A 23,293-nucleotide genomic window follows, 5' to 3' on the forward strand; every position below is an offset into this window, starting at 1 on the left:
AAGGTAGGCTACAGATTGGCTCATAACCCTATTGACTGGCATCCTAAGAAAGAGGATTGGCTTTTTATATTTTCTGGAAAAAGGAAAAATTATTCATTACAGCACATCTCCTCAGGATACTTCTGACACTTCAGCTGACCAGCCTGAATCAATGATAGTTTCTTAAGGCTAAGACTGGCCAGGGACAAAGATGCGTTAATCTTCTATCTGGTCTTCAACTGGGCTGGAATGAAAGAGGAATTGCCCTAATATTTGATTAATTCATAAGCTAATTATGTTAGCTTTAGATCAAACCTTGACTCTTAATTCCAAATCAGGGTCTTGAACTTTGAGGACATGATTTGACCTGTCTCAACTCATTAGCAGGCTTGCAGAGGTTTGTTAGATGCAAAGGTGGTGTGCTTTGTGACATACTTTGGACATCTGTTCTTTCAAACCTCTGAATTGCGGTTTTGGTTGGCATCAGCAGTAGCTGTCTTCCAGCCAGTGTGACTGCTGTTCTTACCATAAGTTACTAAGATAACTAACTGGACCCCCAAATTCTACTCTGGTAAGAGGCTGTGACACAGCTGGAGAATTTACCTGCACATAATCTGGGAGCACAGAAATGTCCCTGGTCCACCAACTTCAAAACCAGAGCTATAGACTTAAAACTGCATCTTCTGAATGTCACAACCTGAAATGACAAGAAGAATCAGGATCCTCACAAATGCCAAGGTGTTGTCAATAAGGCTGTTTCTGAGTTTGGTTTGACCCATGTCTAGATTAGAGTTGGTGTCCCAGCTTGGATCAGCTCACATGTGCAGCCCCTTTCCACTTCTACAACACTCCTATATTGCATACTCAGTTGAAGTGGGTGAGATGTGAAAGTCTGCAGATGCCTGGAAGGAAAGAAAACATTCTCCATCCCCCTACCAACACTTACAGGGTTAAAAAGCATCAGTGGTTTGCACATATGGTATTTTTTAAATTTTTAAGTTATTTGCTTTATAACTTGTTTTTCTCTTGTCTTCTCCCACTAGAGGTGCAGTGGTTAACTTGCAGATCCATCTTTCTTTCTGCAGCCACGGTCTCTACCCCTCAGCAGTCTTCCCAGATTCATTTCAAATATAAACTGATAATTAAAGATAGATGTTGGTTCACTCTAATGAAAGTGTTTGTATATTAATGGAAACTGCATATATGCTATCGAGAAATGAAGACCCAGTAATACAAAGACTAAAAACCTTCTGTTGAGCTGCTATCTGTTGAAAAAAGAATTAAAATCCAAGACATCAAAAATATAAAATGGATGTGTTCTCTGGAGATAAAACCCATCATCTTGATTTTGTATCTACAGAAAAACTCCAGGTTCTTTTAGCTGTCATGACTCAGAGGAACAGAAAACCCAAGTTACTTCTTTGTTTTTCTTACTCACATTTCTAATTATACTGTTTTATCAACTTTAGCAGAAATATGTGTGGTGTAAATTAACTCCTATGACTGTGAGAACTCTTGTTTGGTAATTCCCTGACCTTAATATATTCTGCTAGCCTTGTATTTATCCATCTAAGCAGTTAAAACCCCACAGATGCACCAGCTGTGTCTCCTTGTGTCAGGAAGATCCCGGGTATCAGTTGCAGGAAGGCTGGAATCAACACTGACTTAATGAAGAGCTGCTGCCGTGGCAGTTAGTGGAAGCAAGGAGGGTGTGATGGGTTGGGCTTTTGTGATGTGTGATCGACTCCTGACATATCAAGGAATGTCAGAATTAGTCCCAGACAGGAAAAAAAAAAGACCATACAAAAGGCAGGAGCTGAGATGCAGCGCTGTCTTTTGGGACACCTAGTTGAATGACTGACAAAAATCTATTATGGAGAGAGGGGTGAGCATGACTAAAAGGTCTCACAGCATTTATTTTGACAGGATGATTAATTTCTCATTACTCATCCAGGATAGGGATATCTGGGGGGAATTAGGGAAATATTTGATTCTTTCAAACATTGATTATTTGGAGAAAAGCTTTTGCATAAATCCAAACACTTTATCCTGTCTTTGTTTTGAAATGGCATAGCATAGACTTTCTAATTTTTTGGTGGAGTCTCAGCAGTATCAGGACTCTTTATTTCAAAGCCAGGAGCCAAATCCTTAGCTGTTTCAGATGGTCTAACATACATGGCCCATGTTTTCATGCCAGCTGCTTCCTTCTCTTCCTCCAGGACTTACGATCCTGCTGATGTGATGGATTCAGGTCCATAAGAGGATAAATCCTGATTGCTAACCTGCAGTACTGCTTCACTCCAGTAATTTTTACCTGATAGCTACCTGGATAATAATCTTACCTTCTTCCTGTGAGGAAGCACTTCATGTTCAATGACCCTCAAGAAACAGAATAAGTATTTGCCTCTTTGCTCTTGTTGATTTCTACCTTGCATGGCTCCTGCTTTAAGACCTTGTATTTGAAGTGCCAGAAGGAAGTTCTGTGTGTTTATAGCATCTACAGTAGCTGAGCTCAAGAGAGAAAGGCAAAGCTAGGATGGTGCTTTCACCCTTCACAAAAGCCATACTTAGTAATGGCCACACTGAATCAGATATGAAGCCCCTCTAGCTCAGTATTTTGTCTAGGTAGCAGGTGCCAAGTGAAAAATAAATACACGAACAGGGAGAACATTACAAGGAAATTTTCCCACTTAACTATTTTTGTTGGAGGTGTAGGGGGAAAGAATTAGATCTTGAGACAGCAAGAGAAGCAGAAAACTGAAAGTGAGAAGTGTGAACAAAAAGGCTATTCAGAAGGGATGTTGTAAAGGAAAAGAGGAGGAATTGTGGAAATAAGAGATGGTGAAATAACACAGTACATGAGGCAGAGAGAACTGCAGAAAATTTCTTGGGATAATTGATGTGTAGAAAGGATGGAAGAATGGAGCAGTTGGAGAAAGAGCCCATGGAATAAGGGAACCTGAACACATCAGCAGGTAAGAGGAACAGCCAGTCTCTACTATCGGCTATGTACGTAACAGAAAAAAAGTTTAAGAACACAGTTGCAATGAATATCTAATTAATAGAGTCTGGGTTTTGAGCAATTCTGAAAATCTGATTTTTTTCTATATTCCCATAAATATGGGCCTTTGCATATAAATTGCTGAAGAGAGCCAGAGTAAAATCAAACTAGGGAGAAACTAGTACCTGTTTGCTATAGGGCAGCTTTGATGAAGCTCTGTAGGAAGAATGGGGGATGCTGCTCTGGGAGCACACGGGAGACTCAGCTGGTCTGAACTGAATGGCAGGGGTTTTTCCCTGGTATCCACCAGGGCCAGGATACTACCTTGAGATCTTAGGACACCAGAGGACCCTTTTGGAAGGGAGAGAATATTTTCTGGAAGGTTGAAGGGTTCTCGCCTTTCCTGGAATGGGCTTTCTCTTCCACAAGAATTACAGCTGTCAATCACAGCTAGTGCATCAAGTATTAGTGCAAGTTGCACAGGCTAATTAGAAATGATGGATTCATTTCTTCCCATTTTATTAAATCCTTTTCTTCTCTTTGGTTTCCTGGAAACCTGGTGCTTGATGTTTGTGGATTTTCACAATGTATTTGTTTAAGGCATGTGACTACACTGACTGTGAGTTCAATTTTGTTAAGCATTAGCTAATGCTTTAAATTAAATTTCTCACTGGAAAAAAAAAATCCAACTTAAAAGCCTCATAAAGATTGTTGTTTCATGATTCATGCAGGTGTCTTATGAAGAAGCTCTTCTTGATGAAGATGAGTAAGTGGAACTTCATTGAAAAAAGGAAACAGAAATAAATGACCAAGAGAACAAAGCTTTAAGCTCTTTCTTCATTTTGATTTCTGGACAATATCACATGCATTGGATCACTAGACTGTAAATTGTGAGGGTGTAAATTAGTTTTCTATCCACTGTGCTGATATTCAGCTGGTATTTGTAGGGATTTCCACAACTTATGGAGTAGTAAGAAGGTAACTATTAGTAATAATTTAGGATTTCTTCTTATATTTATCTACAATGAATAGCTCACATAAAGAGCATTCAGTGTGAAGCAAAATGCTTTGAGTTTGCGTAAAATTCAACCATGCACACACCATTTCAGCACTACCTTCTGGCTCAAAGCTAGTAGCAATGACAGTAGGTCAGTGGTTTATGTTTGTAAAGACAAACCCACCGTGAATTATTATGATAATAGGTGTCTGTCAGCAGCTGGTAAAATAGTGACAGAATTTTTGTTTTCGTTTAGGGTAATTTTGTTTTCTTTCAGGATAGAGTCTTTGTTACAAAAGGCCAAGAAGATAAAACTTTTGCAAGTCCATTTACCTTCTCATAGACTGTGACATCAAAATTAAAGTGTTCAAAGTTGACTGGTTAATGGAGAATTTGCTAGTCTGTGGAAGAAGTTGGGCTCTTATACTTTTTCTTTCTGTTACTAAGGAAAAAAGGGATAATTTTTAGATTGAATTTTCATAACAGAACTTGTTCTGATGAAAACAGTAGCTTTGATTTGGATATTTATTCCCATTTCTATTCAGTTTCTTTATCTATCTCATTAAAAAGAGAACTGGAATGAATGCCTGTAAACTTTTATGGGAAAGGAGACTCACAGTAAATAAAGTAGCTGTTCTGTTTCAAATGTACTCTCAAATCCAAATTAATTTTATGTTTACAGCAACAACAAAAAAGGATATTTCATCAGCAAATCCCTTCACATTCCGTGTTGTATAGTCTCAGTGAGCATTAAGTTATTATAAACATAGTGAGTAAATTTAGAGCGGGGTCATGTTTTTGTATATTTTAAAGTTTTCTTTATAATTAAAACATTGCTTTGTTTATATAAAAATCTAAGTGATAAATCTGTTTTGTAAACAGTTCTATTTTTACATTTAAATTATATTAAATTCCTGATTGCTATGTTCTCATCAGTCTTCTTTTTTTGTTTGTCTTTTCTGTGATAAACCTTTTACTTACCTCACAAACATCATGTTTTCAAGTTTTTGTCTGCTGACAGAATATGAGAAGAGGCTAGGAGAACTTGGTTTGTTTATCTTGCAGTTGAAAAGGCAAAGGGAACCACACTGCAGTCTTTCATTGCCTGTGGGGAAAGCCATGGAGAAGACAGAGCCAAACCATTCATAGGAGTGCTCAGCAAAAGGACATGAGATAAAGGTCACATTTGCTTTGACCAGACAAGAGGAAGAAATTCTTCACAGTGAGAGTAGGTCAGTGCTGGAAGAGACCACCCAGAAAGAACCTCCTGGGGAACCTCCATCCCTGCGGATTTTCAGAAGTCAACGGGCCAAACCCATCTGCAACCTGATCGGAGTTTGCAATTAGGTCTTTGAGTAGGGTATGGGACTGGGTGACTTCCACGGGTCCTTTCCAATCTAAATTTTCCTAATCTTTTATGAAAGAGTACTTTAAATAATGGTCATCTGATTTTTTAATGAGGAAAAGTCAGTCTCCAGAATACTTAACAGATATTACTTTCCATTACAGTTAGTAATGGGAATTGAGTTAGCTGTGGGAATTGACATGATGTATTCCAGTTTTCAAAGTTCTGAGTTTATTTCTCTGCAGAGCTTACATGGGAAAATCTTTAGATGCCGAGTTATGTTGCCATATTTTTTTTTAGAATTAACAGTTTGGGTAACACATTAGATACATTCAAACCTTCTCTCAATCATTGTTACTTCCCTCTGGACTCTTTGCCAATGTATACCACGTACAGTCAAACAATTGCAACATTTTACCCACAAGTATAAACAGCTCTATTTACCTGAACTAATAGCCCAGTTCTGCAAACATTTGCCATTGTGTATGAGTAGTTTTAGTGAATTATTCACCTTGTGCCCTTGTGGAAACCCTAGAAAAATATTTGTGAGTCTGGTTCTGTCCCTTTAAAAAAAGCACAGAAATATTAGCTTCCACTCATTCATTACACATGATTCTTTGCAACATAATCATGGGGTACTCACTCTGTGTGTAAATCTGACTTTCCTTTTCTACCTGAACACCTCCACAAATAATCCTGATGGAATTGTATTCATTTCAGTCTTCCTCACATTCATCCATTATGTGAATACTCAGTTCTAAGTGTTTGTGCTCTTGTCTGTTTTTTTCAGACATCAAATATGTGAGTGCATGATTCAAAACACTGAACAGTATTCAGGTATCCAGAGCAAATGCCCATATTCCTTCTTTAATGTGTCAAAAATCAAATAAATCTTGAAGGTAGAAACAAATAAACAACTCTTAAGTGTTCCTGAATAATATTACTGCACTTAATAAAAAGCACATAGAGGAGTTTTTCAAACTGAGTTTGCTGTTACAAATTAAAACATGCCTCCATTTTCTGCTCTGACACTTTTGGACTTTCTTTCTTCTTTACTACTGAATTACCTTCCCAACATATTGACTACCCTCCCCCATTTTGTGTTGTCTAGGAACTCCCTGAGTATGTATTTCACCAATGGCACTGGGAGCATCAATGAAGATTGTTTTTATTGTTGTTTATTTTTGTATTTCAAAGTCACATGAAACCTTACTTTATTTGCTGACATGTGACTTAAATTTTGTGAAACCAAAATCAGTGTGAAACAACCACATAGTTTCACAATGTTGTAACCTTGCCATCCTCCTCAGTCCCATGGAAGTGCATCGCTTCTGCTGTCCCATCAGAAGGGTCTTACCCTTTCACCAAGCACATCCAAATCATAACATTTGTAATATCTTAAAAGCTTTTCAAGACCCTTCCAAAATGCACACATAAAAATTACATTAGTCAGTATTTATTGTCAATAAGACTGATGAATAGGGCCTGCACCAGTCAGGTTTTCCTGCCTCTCATACCATCAGTTCCAGCTCCAGATCACAGAACCTCCTTGCTAATTTTTCCGGTGCTGTCAGTCTTTCACCAGGTCTGTGAAGAGAAGATAATTGCTGCTTCAATCTGTCTCTGGGCTGTGAAGAGAGTTTGACATATCATGTGGTCTGGAAGGAAAACAAGATTAAGGGAAGAAAAAAAAAAAAAAAAAAGATGGAAGGAGATTTTTAAAAGGAGTCAAATGCTCTTCCTTCCTTTCTCCCTCTTTAGCAGACGAACCTGTGATTCCTAGGCTTTATACCCAGAGGCTGCATTTTAGCTACAGGTAAGTAGCAAACCTTTCCGTAACACCTTGCAGTGCAATGCTTTCTGTGACAACGCCGCTGTGCTGTGGCGACCTCCATGAAGCCTGGGGACAAATGTGCGCCTAACTCTGCTCAAGAAAGTCCTCCAGGAAACCCATTACGAGTAAAGCCCCCCGCCGCATTACAAAAGGGAGCGTGTAAAGGTGCCTCCGGCACCCCTGTGCTGTCTCCAGCTCCCCCCAGCCCGCGTGGGGAGGGATCTCCGCGGGAGAACAAGTTCGCAGCAGTTTAAAATGAGAATGGCCGGGGTTCCCCTCAGCCCGTGGGGCGGCCGAGGGGAGCGGGGCGGCGGTAGGGCCGGGCTGGCGGCGCTTCCCTCAGCGGCCCGGCGGGGGCGCTGCGAGCCCGGCCTTGGCGGGCGGCGCGCGGCGCCTCAGCAGCCCCGGGCGGCCCCAGCGGCCCGGCGGGGGGAGCGGGGCCGGCGCCTCCCGCCTGCCCGCGCCGCCTCCCGGGGCAGAGCCGCCTCCCGGGACAGCGCCGGCCTGCGCCCCTCCGACCCGCCAAGGGTCCCCTTGACACCGCCAAGGGCTCGCTGCCCCCCGGCGCAGTCGCCCCGCTGTCGGTCCGGCTGTCCCGAGGGCGCTGAGGGGCAGCTCCCCAGGCCTTGCCCCCTCGGCGTTCCCTTGTCTCGGGGAAAACGGGGACGGGCAAACCCGGTGGAGAGCCCTCGGAGAGCCCGCGGAAAGCCCGCGGAGCGGTGGCAGCCCCGAGCCGCTGCCCGGCCAGGCTGCCTTGTCCCCGGGCCGGCTGCACGCCGCCTCCCAGCGCCCCCGGCGGGTCGGGCTGGACAGGCGGGCGGCCGGCGGCAGAGACCGCGGGCTGCCGGCAGGGAAAGTTGGAAAGGCCCGGGGGAGAGCCGGGCAGGGGACTGGCAGCGGGGTGGCGAGCGCGGAGGAGGAGCGGGGAGAAGCCGCACCGGGAGGAGCCGGAGGAGATCTGCGGGCGGCGCATCAGGCGCCTCCGGGGTAGAGGAGAGGGAGGACCCGGGCGGGGAGCACCGCTCCGGGTACCGGTGGCCGGGAAGGGAGAGCTCCGCCGGCATCCGGGGAAGGCGGGGGCAGCGCCGGTGACCTGCCGCAGATCGGCTCATCCGCCGCCGCCGGAGGATGCACGAAGCGCCGGCCGCCCGCACGACCCCGCCGCCGCCGCCTCCTCCCCAGGGCGGCTGCGGGCAGCGGCGGGAGCGCCAGCGGAGATAAGGGAACGCGGGGAAAGTTGTGCGGGCCGAGCGTAGGGCTGCGTGCCCCGCTGGGGCAGGAGGGCACCGCCAGCATCAGCGCGGGGAAAGTGGGGTTGGAAAGCATTTTCTGGTCTCACTGCCAGCGAAGCGCATTTAACCAGCATTACGGGGATGAAGGGAAACTGGGAAAGTAACTCGGAAAAGTGAGTGGGATTATTTTTTTATTTTTTTTTTCTTCCCTCTGTTTTGCTCCTAATCCGAAAAGAGCCGTTTAAAAGGAAAGCAAAAGCCGCCGTGTGCGCCCGCTGCTGGGAGAGGCACGGGAGAGGAGGCACTGCACACCGGCACCCCTGCCCACGCTGGGCGAGGGTGCGGGATCCTGCGCTCGGCTCTCCCCCGACACCATCGTGTACCAAAGCAGCTACTTAGAGTAAACAGATTCATCGTACGACTGAGCGCAGGAAGGTGAGACAGAAGCAGAAACAGAAACTAACACTTGAAAGGAAGAAAGCAAAAAAAAGACAGCGACTGCGAATTACTTCCAGAGAAAGTGGGTGGATGTTGTGCAGCAGCGACCTGGGATTTTAGGGGATGCACCCTTATATTTTGCTTCTCTCTAGTCTGAGCCTCTCTTCTCCGGTGGCAGAAAGCGGCTGTACTTGGTACAAGAGGAGGAATAAGCAGGAGGGGTTCGTTCAGCAGTGCTTGCGGTGCCCTACTGATCTGCTTTAAGGATTGATTTTTTTTTTTTATTTTTTTTTTTTTTTTTTTTACTGGTGGATGTTTTCTTGACCTTGGTTTTGAGACCTCTTACTTGCATCACAGTTTTTCTGGCTTTATTTCCTTTGGCGAAAAGTGGAAAGGGGGAGGCTGGCTTGGGTGCTGAAAGTTGCAATCGTTGTTATTTTGGAGCCAGCATGTGCACCAACATAGTCTACGAGTGGCTGAAGACCCTGCAGCTCCCTCAGTACGCGGAGTCCTTCGTCGATAATGGCTACGACGACCTGGAGGTCTGCAAGCAGATCGGCGACCCGGACCTGGATGCCATCGGCGTGGCCGTGCCCCACCACCGGCGCCGAATCCACGAAGCCGTGCGGCGGCTGAAGGAGGCGGACGAGAGGGCGGCGGGGCTCTACTTCACCCTGGAGCCGCCGCCGCCGCCCCCCGCCCCCGCCGGGCGCTGCCCCCGCCGGGCTGGGGGGCCGGAGGAGCCCCGGAGGGGAGCGGCCCCCAGGGCCCGGCCCGGCGGGCGGAGGGGGGCGGCCGGGGGCGGGGGGCTGGTCGCGTACCCCAGGCTGAAGCTGAAGATCATGATCCGGGACAAGCTCATCCGCGACGGCATCAACCTGAGTAAACCGCCCTACTCCAACAAGGTAAGAGGGTCCCGCCGGCCGCCACCCCAGGAGGAGCCGTGGTGTTGGGTGTGCAGGAGTAGCGGGGCGGCTGGGCTGGAGATGCGGGTCCGGCAGGGCCTGGTCCTGCCTCTGCCATGCACCGGTGCTGAGTTTCTCCAGTTGTGCCAGTGGCGTTTTAGAGGGGAATATGGCAGGGACTGAGCACCAGCAAGGTGTGAAGTGTAGTGGGGCCAACAAAGGTCAGATCCATCAGCACTTTTTGGCGCTGGTGGTATGACATGGCGCTGTGTTTTGGTTTTGTCTCCCTTTTTTTCATTAACGGGTTCTTTCAGTCCACTTTAGTTTGAGGTGGGAAAGTGGAAATTGACAGGATGGTCTTAATGAATTGGGTGCTTGTTTGTCTTTTTTGTGGAACTTTTCCATTGTGTTGAAGAGGGATGGCTTCGCCCATCTTTCGCAAGTGGTCCTGTTGTAGTGTTTGTGTTGGTGAAATGGCACCTCAAGCAGGTGGTCATCTGGCTGGAGGAAGAACTCCAGCAGCTGAATCTAACTGTTGCCTGGATTTATTTGCTGGAAGATGGTAGTGACTGGTGAATGTCAAAACTATTCATCTGCTGCTCCAGCACAGGTCAGTCAATCTCCAGGATGCACAGTCTGCTAAGAGACCAGGAAAGGGTACATCTCAGAAGAGTCCATTCCAGTCTGATGAAACTTCAGTGTTTACCTAAGTCTTATCTTTTGAAAAGGTTACGATGTAATATTCATCAGTTTTGAAAGTTTGAAATTGTTTTGTCTGAAATTTTTGGTAGGTTTCCTGCTGGAAATATAATACACAGAATAAGTAAAACAATAGAATATAATTATTAATACAGTGGAAAATAAAATTATTTGTGAAAGAAACTAAGGTATACATGGGAGTCAGTTTCAGAGCTCAGAGTGAAGTGCTTCAGAGTAGTTTGATGACCCAAGTTTGCTGTATTTTCTTCAATGAATTGAAGTCCCATTTTTCAGAAACACTGAGAAGTTGATGTTGACCTTCAACTTGTGGGTACATTTTATGTCTGAAATGTATGGAAGCAAAGTGATGGGGAGAGATGTGAATCTGGGTTTACGGAAATGTGAGGAATTAAAATTGAGAATGTATTATCTTCTGTCTGGGACGTGGGCGTGAGGAAAATGGGTAAAATTCAACTTGGATAACATTGTCAAGGTGCAGATAATAAAACTGCAAATTTCTGTATTTTAATTTTTCAACGTCTCAGTGACAGAGTCCCCTAGTCACTTCTCAAATACAGCACAGTTGTCTGGTTTGGGATATTTATTTGTTCCCTTTTCCTGAACTTCTGTCTGATGATACGGTAAGAGAAATGATGTCGGATTTAACAGTCATGAACATATAGTCTCAGTACAGCATCTTCAAAAAGTTACTGTATCATTTTGGGGAGATTTTTTTCCCACCCACCATTTGGAATAACACTTCATTAGACTAAAATTACCATTACATGTCTGATATAAAAAAATCCCATGGAAGTTCTGGCTTGTCAGTGTATCTGCACCACATTACCACCTCCACAGCTATATCACATCTTCCTTTTGACTTTGTGTGTGTTCTTAGTTACCAATTCAATCTTTCCAAGTGGATCCTCTGCCTTCTCTTGGTGGTATTTTAAAGTTGTGTAGAAGCGGTGCTTTGGGACATGGTTTAGTGGTGGACTTGGCAGTGCTGCATAATGAACTCAGTGGTCTTAAAGGTCTTTTCCAACTTAAATTATTCTGTGATACTCTTCCATGGGAATTGTAAAATTTATAAGATGCCAGCATATGACATCAATTCAATTGGCATTGATTTCCTCTTTAGCTCACTTTATTTTAATTTGATGGGTCTGATAATAATGGTGGCTTAACTGTCAGGACAAGCTTGCCTTACACAGAAAGCATCACTCAGCTTAAATCTAAATGTAATATTTTGAAATACAAAGAGAAACAAAGTTTACTTTCCTAGTTTTATTTTAGGCTGTGGTGTCAATGTATTTATTTTGGATAATAAATGCATATAACATCATTTTTTACAGTAACAGAAAAAACTTTCTCTCTTCTCAGTGTGAATCATTTCACATTGTAGCATGTTGTAAGAAACCATAAAGCTGGCAAGATTTGAGTGTGTGTTGCTCAACATGCATTATTCTGAATGCCACCCACCATAGCAATCTATCTCCAAAATGGCTTGAAGTGAATAGCAAAAGATCAAGTCACTGTACATTATTCATTGGATGTTGTTTAGAGCAAGAAAGATTAAATACTGTATTTTTGCATCTGGGAAAGAGCCATATTATAGCAGTGTCTCTTAAAAAAAACAAAAACAACCCAACAAAACCTAAAGAAAACCAACAAAGTCAAACTTTAGAAAATTGTGGGTATAATTTAAGCATTAGAGTTTTAAGCATTAGAGTAGTGAGGCACTAGACCACTGACCTACCTATTTTATATCTATTTTCATTCCTAGTTTTGCTAAGATGCATACTAATCTTCCACTTCCACGCCTTTCCATGGCTTAGGTGGAGAATGTCATCTTTTCCTCTTAATATCTATGCATAGAAATTAGTATCTATGAATGGAGGCACCTGCTGGTGTGTTTATGTGTGTATGTGTACATATGTATATGCATTTCACTTGTTTCCTGAAGAGTACTTCTTGGATTCAGTTATGAAGTTCTCAAGCAAGATTTGGTGTTTTATTTTAAAACATCCCTGAGAACTGGAAGTGTTGCTCCTCTGGCTTCTTCAGAGCCTTTTGCTAACTGGCTGAGCTGTAAACATGTCAAAGGTCAAAAATGAATACTGGATGTGGCTGTGGAGATGTTAAAAGCATCCTTTTGCTGCCTTTTCTTTTTGCTGTAGTTTCAGATGAAAGGTAGAACAGCAGAGTGGGCAGAATAGAAATCTATTGCTATGGTAAATTTTAGTTTAACTTTGTTTGATTATAATCAGCAGAAATGGCTAACAGTTACTTAGCAGAGCTTAATATATATCCCTTAAAAGACATGCAGACTTGGAATTGAAGCCATGTGTGTGGGTGACTTCAGACACAGAGAATTATCATAAGCCATCTTGGTTATTTGAATGAGGCCTCACCTCCTTATATTGCATCCTACGTGTATTTCAGGTAAACCAGGGAAAGTGACTGTAACTGAGGAGAACTCTACAGGAGTCAGATTTTGTGCCATGTTGGTAATGCTCTATAGTACTCAAAGCTTTATGTTTTAGTTTGTATACCAAACTTGCTGTTGCTGGCTGGTAGCCTTAGGAGTCTCACATGTCTAAGAAACTTCTTGTGGAGGTGATGGGATTTAGTGCCCTACAAACAAGAGTCCATGGTCAAGTAAAATCATGAGACATCTAGCTGCTCAAAAAATTTATCTTTGATGTTATAATTTAATATAAGGGTTATAATTCTGTTGTTAATTAGGAAGTGAATTATGCCTAGAGTAGAGAGACTTCTAACAATCTTGTGCCCTGTAGAAATAAGTTTTGGGGAATGAACTGATGGCAGTGAAAGAAATATAGAAGAAATATAGCCATTAACTCCACACAAAAACACTTCTTTCTTTGATGGGCTTATTCCAAAACGGGTAATGTCCATGCTGGGTTTGAGCAGGAGTAAAGCCACTAAATGTCACTGTGGAAGAGACAGCAGAGGACCATTCAATTTTGTCAATATAAAGACAAGTAGGGTACCTTGTTGTGGAACATGCCAAGAGAAATTTAGTACTCTATTTATCTTGAATATAGATTAAGTGACATTTAATAGTTTACTGGAATTTCATTATTATTTCTAATTGAAATAAATGGCCTGACCTGTTTCTTGAAGAACTTTATTCAATTTTTCATCTGCAGAGAATTGCAAGTACATTAAAAACGTACATGCATTAAATCTCCCACACCAATTAAGATGATTTGCTTAGCCTCAGTAAAGTTATAGTCATGGAGATTTCAATATTTATTAGAGAGAATAAAACTAATAAAACTGTAGTGTGACATATGTACATGTACGTGACCTCATTGTCACTCACTGTGCTCTTCATGATTATCAGCAGGCCTGGAAAACAAACACTAAAAATTCAGATGCATGAGATCATAATCTCAAGAGTTCAAGCAGATGCAGAAAAGTAAAATGTCAGATCCAAGTGAGTATCTGCTTAAGCACCCAAACCGATTCTTTTTAAGTTATGTGGTGATAATATTGCACAGATTTGTGGTTCTGATTAAGTCTTTGTTTAATCCTTGCCACTACAAAATGAGGAATATTTCACATAAGTTAAATGTTAGGAGGTAAAGATGCCAGCAATACTGCTTTGAAATGCACTGGTTGAAGCTGGGACTGGATAATGTAATCAGCACTTAAGATATCTACAGAAGTGAATTCAGCAAATTAAAAATATTGTGCTTTGAAGAAATGGCAGCACTCACCTATACTAGAATTAAACATGAACCTTTTTCTAAAGACCTGGCTGCTTTAGAATAACTGCATCAACTCTGATTAGCAGAGCGTTCTCAAATATGCCTTGGGGAAAGCTGCCTATTGACAGAAGTACTAGTGCATTAAGTAGTAACAATATTTTCATGGCAATAAATTAGCAAAGCTACAGGCAATGTTCAGAAAGTGCAAAGGTATTTTATATCAGATACCACTGAATTTGCCTTTGACTTCACAACTCTGTTTTCTTTTAAAGAAAATGTAGCGCCTCATATATTTGGCAGCTGTTTCAAAGTCCCGATTAATTAAACTCACAGAAAACGAACTGGAAAAGATCTTCCAATCAGCCCATCAAAGCAAAATGTTGCATAATACGAACAATACAGTACTATATTGTATTTGCATTTGAATTGTTCCTGAATATTTTTAAATATATTCAGTCTCCTTTGGAAATGTTGAATGCAAATCTTCACGGGTTTCATTATTTTTCAATTTAGAGGGGAGGGAAGATCTCATTAGGGTACATTACAGGTGGAGTCCTGAGAGAGGATAGTATCAACTCCATAGCTTTCTTGCCTCCTTTCCACAATTGTGTTAGTAATTTCTGAGCTCTGATCGTGGTGTGGGCTGGGAGAGGAGCTGTGCAGGACTGAGCAGCTACCCTGTAAGGGGAATCCTTTGTGTGTCCTCCACAAGGCTCTAAGTTTGAAGGAAAAGCTAAACTTAAAGGCTCCTGGCAAAAGAGAAATGTCTAGAATCTGTTAGTTCCTTGAGGGCTTTTTGCTTCCCCCGAAGGACTTGATTCAATCAGAGTTCTGTAGTGCAAAGCTGAACTGATTTTTCCCACCTAATGTGGGGGTTTTTGTAAATACTTCACCTCAACAGGAGCACCACCAGCTGTGTGACAAAAGTCTGTCTACCAGTTTTGCTCCCGCACACTGATAACCTGTCTTGTTTTAATTAAGTTTGGTGATCATAAGTCTTTCTGAAAAGTAAATGCATTTTAAGGAAAATATTTGTGTTGATAACCCCACCCCCAGAGCTTCTGTCTCTGCCATATGTAGGATGATGAAGCCCATACACACAACTATGCATGTGGAATACAAAAAAACCAAGGTAATTTCTCACCAAAGAATCTTGTGAGCCATGTTTCTAGTTTTGAATATGAATATGAATATCGCACATATTCCATAATATATAGGGCAGCTGTGTCCCTGATTTCTGACATGGAATTGAAGAATTTATTTAAAGTCATGACAGATTTTAGATAGATGAGGCTTTGGGACCCACTGCTGCAATGTCTTTTTCTATTGGTTTAAGATTAAGAGTAAACTTCCTTACTTGGAAGTAACAGAAAAGTGACTGAGGAATAATTGGTGGCCTGACTGCATGGCAATTAGTTATGCCTGTTAATTCTCTGTGTTAGTTATACACTGTGTGCATATGTCATTCTAGAGAGTCCCTATTCACTAAGGTGTATAGATCCATAAATAACCTGAAACATACTAACAGCCCTTACAGAGTTTTTGAAAAGTGCAGCAGAGAGGTTTGAATTGATGGGAATAATATTATTGTAGATTAGGAATAAGTTTATCATATCACTTACAGGAACTCGCTTAGTGGTTTGAGAATTTTCTACAGCAGAAGAGGATGGAATGTGTTAATATTGGAATGTGGGTTCAACGTTTGAATTTCTTGCTTTGTCAGTTTGTATAAGCCCCTCTGCTTGGTGTTTGACAAAGCTATCTGTTCAATCTCTTTGTCTAGGCTAATATGACATCTCATATTGATGTGCTTATCTTGACAAATGTGGTGGCTTGTGCACCCTGCAGGAATCGTCTTTTATTAAAAGAGCACGACGTGGCTATGTTTAGCACTGCCACGTTATTTTGGGAATGGCTGTGCAGCAGGAAGGGGACAGTGGGGTGAACCTTCTATGACACTGGCAGTCTGCAAGCCAAGCCAGCCCAAAGCTGTCTCCAGTGACTCATCCAGCCTCTTTAGTTTGTTACTTGCAGATAGTAAAATAAATTTTCTTACTTTTCTTTGATTTTGCAAAACAAAAAAGAAGTGGCATGTCACGTGAAACACAAGTAGAAGTGCCTTCAAATAGTATCTCATCTTCATTCTCACAAACTCAGCAGGATGGGAATGACAGTGATTCATGTCTCTCATGGGAGCCCTGTTCTTCCAGTTGGTCTCATTCCCAGTGAAGTCAGTGGGGGTTTTGCCAGGGATTTCATTTGATGCTGCTTTTTGAGTGAGGTGTTCAAATTTAAATCAGCTAACAAGCATACCCTTACAGGCTGTAATTGTGGTGGTAGACAAGAACAGGATTACATGAGTTTAGAACGGTAAATACAAAAAAATAGTAATCAGAACTTTTCAGAGCTTTAAGTATCACCATTAACAGCCTGAACAGTAGTGAGGCTAACTTTTGAACATAGATCTTACAGGTCCATGCTAGAATAAATATTTGGTAAATATTCTCTGAAATCTCCACTGATGTGTATTGGTTGGAGTAAACAGTTGTTTACAGCTGTTCTCTCAGTAACTTAAAATCAGAGAGAAATAGCAATAATACATGGCAGATAAACCTTGTAGGCAGGTACAAATGTATGTCTTCTACAATTTTGGGGTTTTTCCCAGAATAATTGCATTGGTTTTGAGGAAACACACTCTGATGCAAGCATGTGGTATTATCACTGCATATGATGTCAGTCTTTTGGAGAAATTAATTCTGGTTCTGATGTCTGTGCCTCAAAAAATACACTGTAAACTAAGTCTGGTTAAGAAAAGAGCTAAAAGGCTGGGAAAACAATCTTGCCTTTCAGTCAGGGGCTAGAGAAAGCTTGTACTGTTTTGGTTGCTTTTTTTCCCCAGAATTAGTTAAGTGGCCACTTGGCTATGCTTTCACATGCACAGAAGGAAATATTTTTATTAGGAGTAAAAGGCATTGAGAATTTCAGTGACTGAGATCTGGAACTAGGCTATTCATGCTGTGAAGAAGGCCAAAAGCCAGTATAAACCAAAAACTTACTAAGTTAATATTCCATAGAGGAAAGAACAAAATAACTTCCAGAAAAAAACTAGAAGTGTGTGCCATTTTTGCATCAGTGCCCTTAGTTTGTGGATAGAGAAATTTGCTGGAGGTGTTACCTCTGCACTAGCAAGCTCCTGTCCTTTGGGCTCCACATTTCCCAGCCCTGCTCTCCCAGAGCCTTCTGCATACCCCAGGGCTACCCATTCCCTGACTTCTAAATCATCTCCCCAAAGTCTGCCTCAAGACACACTATCTTCTTCCCTAAAAGCAATCTCTTTCCCACCCAAGAACATACATCTTTTGCCTTTGGTCTCCCCAGCAGTTTTTTCACCTAATCTACGTTCTGTATGAGTTTAATTCCATCTCCCTCTCCTTCTGCCCAGTGTCTCAGGTTGCTATTCAGATCCTTCTCTCTCCTCCCTTATGTTCTAAGAGAAGAGAAACTTTCTCTCCCTCTCAGGAGAGCGGGGCAATCACTTCTCTGGCCGTTGTGCTCAGTGTCCCCAGCTGCCTTCCCACTGACTTACACAGGTGGCTGAGCCCATATTGTTCTCAAAAAACGAAAGCTCTAAACTTTGATGTTAAAAATTGCAATCTTAAAACTGCCACAAGCAGTCATCCAAAGTCCCACCAGCCCCAGTTTTGTGTCAGAAAGAAAGGATTGATCAAGGTAAATATGGATGTATAATAGCTTTTGAACTGCTATATGGGACAGATTTGGTCTTTTTGAAGCAGGACCATGTATTCTTAAAAATTAAGTTGTAACCTCAATGCAAAAATTTTGAAAGGCTTTTTTTTGCATAATTTTCTACTTCTAATAATACGATCATAATAATTGCTTCTAATTGCAGCATCTCTGAATTCTTGTCCAGTTGTTTTTTGTTTGCCAAATGTTTTTTCTTGAGATTTTATTTAAACCTTTTCTACTTATAACTGTTTGTGTTGTATTGCATTAAGAATTTTTATACAAATGCATCTCTGACCTCTCGTTTACCTTGTAGTTAAGATTTCTCCCTAAATATCCACCTATTAGTTCAGAAAAGGTTTTTCTGCAGTAAGGAAATGAAGAGTACCAGTATAAAGAATGTTCAAGACTATTATAGGTCTTCTTGTGCTAGTTCCGAAGCTAAAATTTTCAACCTAAATATAAGGGCAAGTGGCTATTTCAGCCTCTGAGTCTTCATTCTTTCTCACATCATACCAAACTTCAGAAGGGGATCTCATTTTAAAACAATAAGAAACACTCATTTTAAAACATTGTAGAAACTAATGGTGGAAACTGAAATTGCTAACCAAGAAGATTTGTTCCTTTTAAGGTATTATAACACTTAAAAGAGGATAAAACAGAAAATAAGGAAATTGGACTAAAGAGTAATTTTGATTTAACCTGCTATTTTCATGTGAAGAAAACTTACTGGACTTTCCTGTCATAACTTCTAAATAAGATTTTGCCAAGATGGTGTTTCTGAGAGAGCATTTTCACAGGCACTTTGTATTTGCACAGTGTTAAAAATAATGCTCTGTAGTTTGTGGAGTAGAATGAAGCAAGAGGAAGTTTGACAAGAATATCACTAGCTGGTTTCTGTCCAGCTCTAAAAATTACACACAGTAGGGACATAATTCTTAGAGACAATGATTAGAAATAATAAAATATGTATGTGTCATTGCCAGTAATATTAAAACCAAACAAACCCCCCAGTCACTCATTTTATATCTCATCAAGAAGTAACATTTGTATCACAGCAAAGGTTAAAGCAAAATTCTTCAATATTTCTCAGACTTGTGGTCTAAAATCTCCTTGTTTGAAGCAATGTTGAAAAATTCTCTTTTCAGTAGTGTTTTGAGTCCTGATGCAATAGCTCCCCGGGAAATTTATTTTGTTCTCTTTGACAGAAAAGCATGCATGTGCTGTCGAGTGAAAGGGAGCTTATTTGCTATCAGGCAGGAAAGGAAATCAGCTGAGCCAGGCTTGCCCCTGAGTGTTCCCAGGCTGGTGGCCTCAGTGCTCATTTACCTCTATAAATATGAGTAGTAGCACTGCATAACCTTGAGCCACGTGGGGTTTTTTCCAGGGAGTTTTGTCTGCAATGACTCTTGTCATAGGTAAGTTTTATGCATGTCATTGAAAGTAGAAATTTTCCTGATAAGAGGTGGTCTGAATCTCTTGTGGAGACTGTCTTATACTACAGCAAGTATGTACTAGTTTGGGTGCTGTGCTTTTTATAAAACATTGCATCACTTATGAAATTGGGTGGCTTTCCTATGAGCCTTCAGTAGCGGGTATTAATTCACCTCTGTAAGAAGTTGTGAAGGATTGAGGTATTTCCCTAAGGAATTATTTCATCATGGAGCTGGAAACATACTTAAAAGAGAATTTATATTCTTAACTTATGTATATTAAAAAGAGCTGCTTATGCAACCACTGGATTCATTAAGTCAATTCCTATGGTGTCTATCAGGAAATAAGCTATTGCAGTATATCCTTCCTCTATATGTGTGTGATGGCTTTGGAAGAAGCATGGTTTTGTCTAGGTTTTTATAGAACTTGTTTTATAGACCTCTCAGTGGCTGAAATTGATGTAATAGTTAATATTATTGATCTCATTTTGGAAAATAAGGCAGAGACTCCTTTGTGCTGAGTATATTTCTTCCTACAGGGACAAGGAAATGAGTATCATCTTCTCAATAATAAATAGCAGCTTTGTACTTAGGATGAATATGAATTAAATTCAAGGTGAAGGTAGTGAAAGAATTTCAAGAGCTTATTTTTCTTTCCTTGTATCTCTTGTCACGTTTACCTTGGAAAAATGTCTTTCTCTAATTTGAATTTGCCATACAACTAGACAAAAACAATGTGATACTTTTACTTAGCACATTCTAGTTTTAAAATCTTCCTTTTTTGTTGTTGTCTTTCCTGATAGTTTGTGCAGAATGTATGCTTCATGTAATTGATAGTTTTCAGTTTGTAGATGTCTAATTGAAAGTTTTCAAGATGTGTTATTTCTAGCTAAGTGCTAGCATTGGTTTGCCTTCAAATCGATCATGGTACCTAAATTCTGCTCTAAAATTTTAGAGTTGGCATCCTAGAAAGGACTTTCAGAATGACTTGGATATTATCACTAGTACCTTGCTACTTTGTACAGCCTCTCCCACAACTCATGTGCTCTTTGGTAGTTGATTTTTTTTTTTTTTTTAGTTCCTCCTCATTTTGATCTATATTTTAGATTTTGTTTGTCTTGCTAAGTGTTCCATTTACCAAAAAAAAAAAAATAAAAAAAATCTCTAGACTCTTTCAGATAGTTACCTGATTAGTAATTACCTATTAGTGGTTATGTTTGTCTCATGGACAATAAGAAGCTAACAGAAATATTTATGGCTTTAATATTACATGGGTTTAGGGGCAAGTATGAATATTTAAAAGCATTACAAAAACCCCTAAAACTAAAATCTGAGCAGACTAGAGAATTGAATTTTTGTCTTGCTATACTTTCTTGAGGTCTGCTCATTAGCTGCTTGAAGGTGAGACCTACTGAATATATAATTGTATGTTGTTGGGTAAATAGCTCTCTGATAGAAGAGGAAACTTCTGCAGTTTAAGTGTTATCAGTTATCTTTGCCACAGTAGGGCTTTCCAGTTAAAAGCATATTTACAGTAGATTGTGTCTGGTTTGTAGGCTGTGGCTATTACTCCCATCATGTGAGTTGGTGGAAATTTTGCTATTGATTTTGTTGGGAATGGTGAGGGTTTTCCAAGGAGCTACAACCGTGCTTTCAAAGTACTAAATAAAAAATGTAGCCATTATGGTTTCTGGTTGAAATCTTGCCTAGATTTAAATGGTTTTTAAAACATATTTTTATTAGCTGCTATTTTCACAAGCTTTTCTCCTTGGAATGAGCTGCTGAGATTGTGGGTTCCCCTCCCCCCACTTAATGTTGTCAGCCAAATGCTGTTAAATAAATCTGTACCTCTTTTATTTCTTTTTTTTTTTTTTCCTGTTTGTTGTTTTGTTTTGTTTTTTGTTTGCATCTTTTTCTTTCTCCTGCTCATCCAACCCCCCTCCCCCCCATGCTCACCCACCCCCCCTTTACTTTTTCCAGATGGGAGGCTACAAGTTGTAGCCTGTCAAACAGTAAGGTGAAATTCTGGATGGTTTTCTGTTTTCCAGGTAGAAGTTAGGGAAGAGAAAATGTAGTCAGTAAAAGTAAGATTTTTTTTTTTTTTTTTTTTTGGTTCATGAAAAATATTGAGAAGTCAAGAAGTGGAATAAATTGATATTTGTGTTTTAATTATCTACTGATGCTGTATATATCTTTCAAAAGTATTTTTAAACTATTTAGGAAGAATAATCCCATATTTTAATTATTGGTGCCTTACTAGACTTAAGCTACCTAGGAGGAGTAAAACTTGGAAAGGAGGTATGAACTATAGTAAAGAAATTACAAGAAAGCCAAACTGAGGAAAAAATGGCTTTTGCAATGTGAATTTATATTATGCTGTTTTAGAACCGTATGTCCCAAGGACCAGATCACTCTGACTTCGGTGAAGGGGTGGGATTTGTTTGGAGGTGGATAGATTGGTTTGCTTTTGGGTCTGGTCAGTCTTAAAGGTGGAAAATTTAAAGACACTGTAACTAATTTCCTGTTGTTTTTTTTTTAATTTTAAGTCATGTGTTCAGACAGGAGTTGTTGCCTGTCAGCCCATGTTCTCCTCTGCTTTTTCTTCAGAATCTATGGGTTTTTCTCCCTTTTCTGATAAACACACACATCTTTTTAGACCTGTTAGCCCATTGCTTGTGCTCACGTAGACCTTCAGCCTGGGGGAAGAAAATAGCCTGAAAGGGTATGCTAATAACACCCTAAGGATGTTTTCTTTCTCTATCTCCAAAACTATGTGTAAAGAATACTTAAACTCTGGCTTTCCAAATACTGTCAGTGTCTTTTAAATACAAGTAAAAACTGGAAAAGAAAAGCAGATTTTTTTCAGAGGTTCATGTTTAAATCACAGCTCTGGATGTTGTTTAGACAGCTTGCAGCTGAAGAATGTTTCTTGCAGTTTTATATAAGCTTCTTTTTCCCCCTGTACAAGTAAGTGGTAGTGTTGCATGGAAATGTGTATTTCTAAGTATCAGAAAAAGGAGTGAAAATGGTTCAGCCATTTTCCATGTGTTCCCTTTCAGTGTACCTAAGATTTGACCAAGTGGATGTTGCCCGAGTTGTAAAAATAATTCTGTTTATGTCACAACAGTTCTACACAGGGAGTTTCTGCAGTTTGGCTAATTGGTAGCACTAACCCTTGGTAGTTTTTGTGACTGAAATACTTGTCCAGTACCTTTGAGTAGAGGTGACATACTGGTAAGTATTTTTTTTCCTCAATTGTAAGTTGGATTTTGAAACTGGTTATTGACAAGCATTTGTGTAACTTTACAAAGGTCATAATACTGGTGATCTTAATCTTGGCTATTAATTGTTTGACAATCTTTGCTGTTAGAAATTTTTCCTAAATTTTCCATGCAACAGTTCTAGCTTGTTGCTTCTTGCCATGTCTGCCACGGTCATGGAGAATAAAATGTTTTTGTCTTGTCCTCTGGTGAAAAGCTTCAGCTGCCCAAGGATGTTGCTAAGTTCTACCTAAAGGTGTCTGCTTAACTAATACAGATGGTTCATTAATCCTTCTTTTAGGTTAGACTTGCTGGGCCAATTCCTGTTCTTCCAAGTTGGTCCCCTCCCTTGTTGGCCTGAAGGGCTCTGGCTGTTGAATCCCCTTGCTGGTGTTGGGCAAAACTCTTTGCAGCTGATACCTTGGATTGTTTGCCCCCATACAGCTGTTACCCTTTTGTCATGTTGTGATACTGCGATTCACGCTCTGGATCCACAAGTGGATCTTTGGATCCAGAGAACTAGACATTTATTCTGCATTATTGGTGTATGCATTGCTTTGTGGTCAGTTGTGCTTTCTTGCTGTTGTCCCTTTCCTACATTTCTGTATTTTCTAGCCTCTCCCTCCAGTGTAAGACCATTTGGAAGTCTAAGGCTGTTGTTCTGTACACTAATGCTCCATCCAGTT

The 23,293-nt window shown here is 40.8% G+C and overlaps 1 protein-coding gene and 1 long non-coding RNA gene across 8 annotated transcripts in view; one reads left to right on the forward strand and one right to left on the reverse strand.

Annotated features, from left to right (window-relative positions):
* Positions 1 to 6,758: 6,758 nt before the first annotated feature.
* On the reverse strand, positions 6,759 to 7,556 carry LOC111927023 (uncharacterized). Its single transcript, XR_002863344.2, has 2 exons — positions 7,093 to 7,556; positions 6,759 to 6,980 (listed from the first exon to the last, which is right to left on the reverse strand). It is a non-coding gene; the product is annotated as an uncharacterized LOC111927023 (long non-coding RNA).
* A 1,529-nt stretch (positions 7,557 to 9,085) lies between these two features.
* The window catches only part of SASH1 (SAM and SH3 domain containing 1), a 533,280-nt gene continuing 519,072 nt past the window's right edge, over positions 9,086 to 23,293 (forward strand). For 2 of the 7 annotated variants that reach the window (XM_086877616.1, XM_086877617.1), the window contains exon 1: positions 9,210 to 9,731. In XM_086877616.1, the coding sequence (XP_086733742.1) occupies positions 9,276 to 9,731 (456 nt within the window). In that variant the 5' untranslated portion in view covers positions 9,210 to 9,275. Of the gene's footprint in view, positions 9,732 to 19,185; positions 19,333 to 23,293 lie in introns of those variants that run through there. The other 5 variants (XM_086877615.1, XM_086877612.1, XM_086877620.1 and 2 more) reach the window with 5 other exon arrangements.

The sequence above is a fragment of the Cyanistes caeruleus genome, chromosome 2 (assembly GCF_971803275.1).
Source record: "Cyanistes caeruleus chromosome 2, bCyaCae1.hap1.1, whole genome shotgun sequence".
Classification (NCBI taxonomy): Eukaryota; Metazoa; Chordata; class Aves; order Passeriformes; family Paridae; genus Cyanistes; species Cyanistes caeruleus.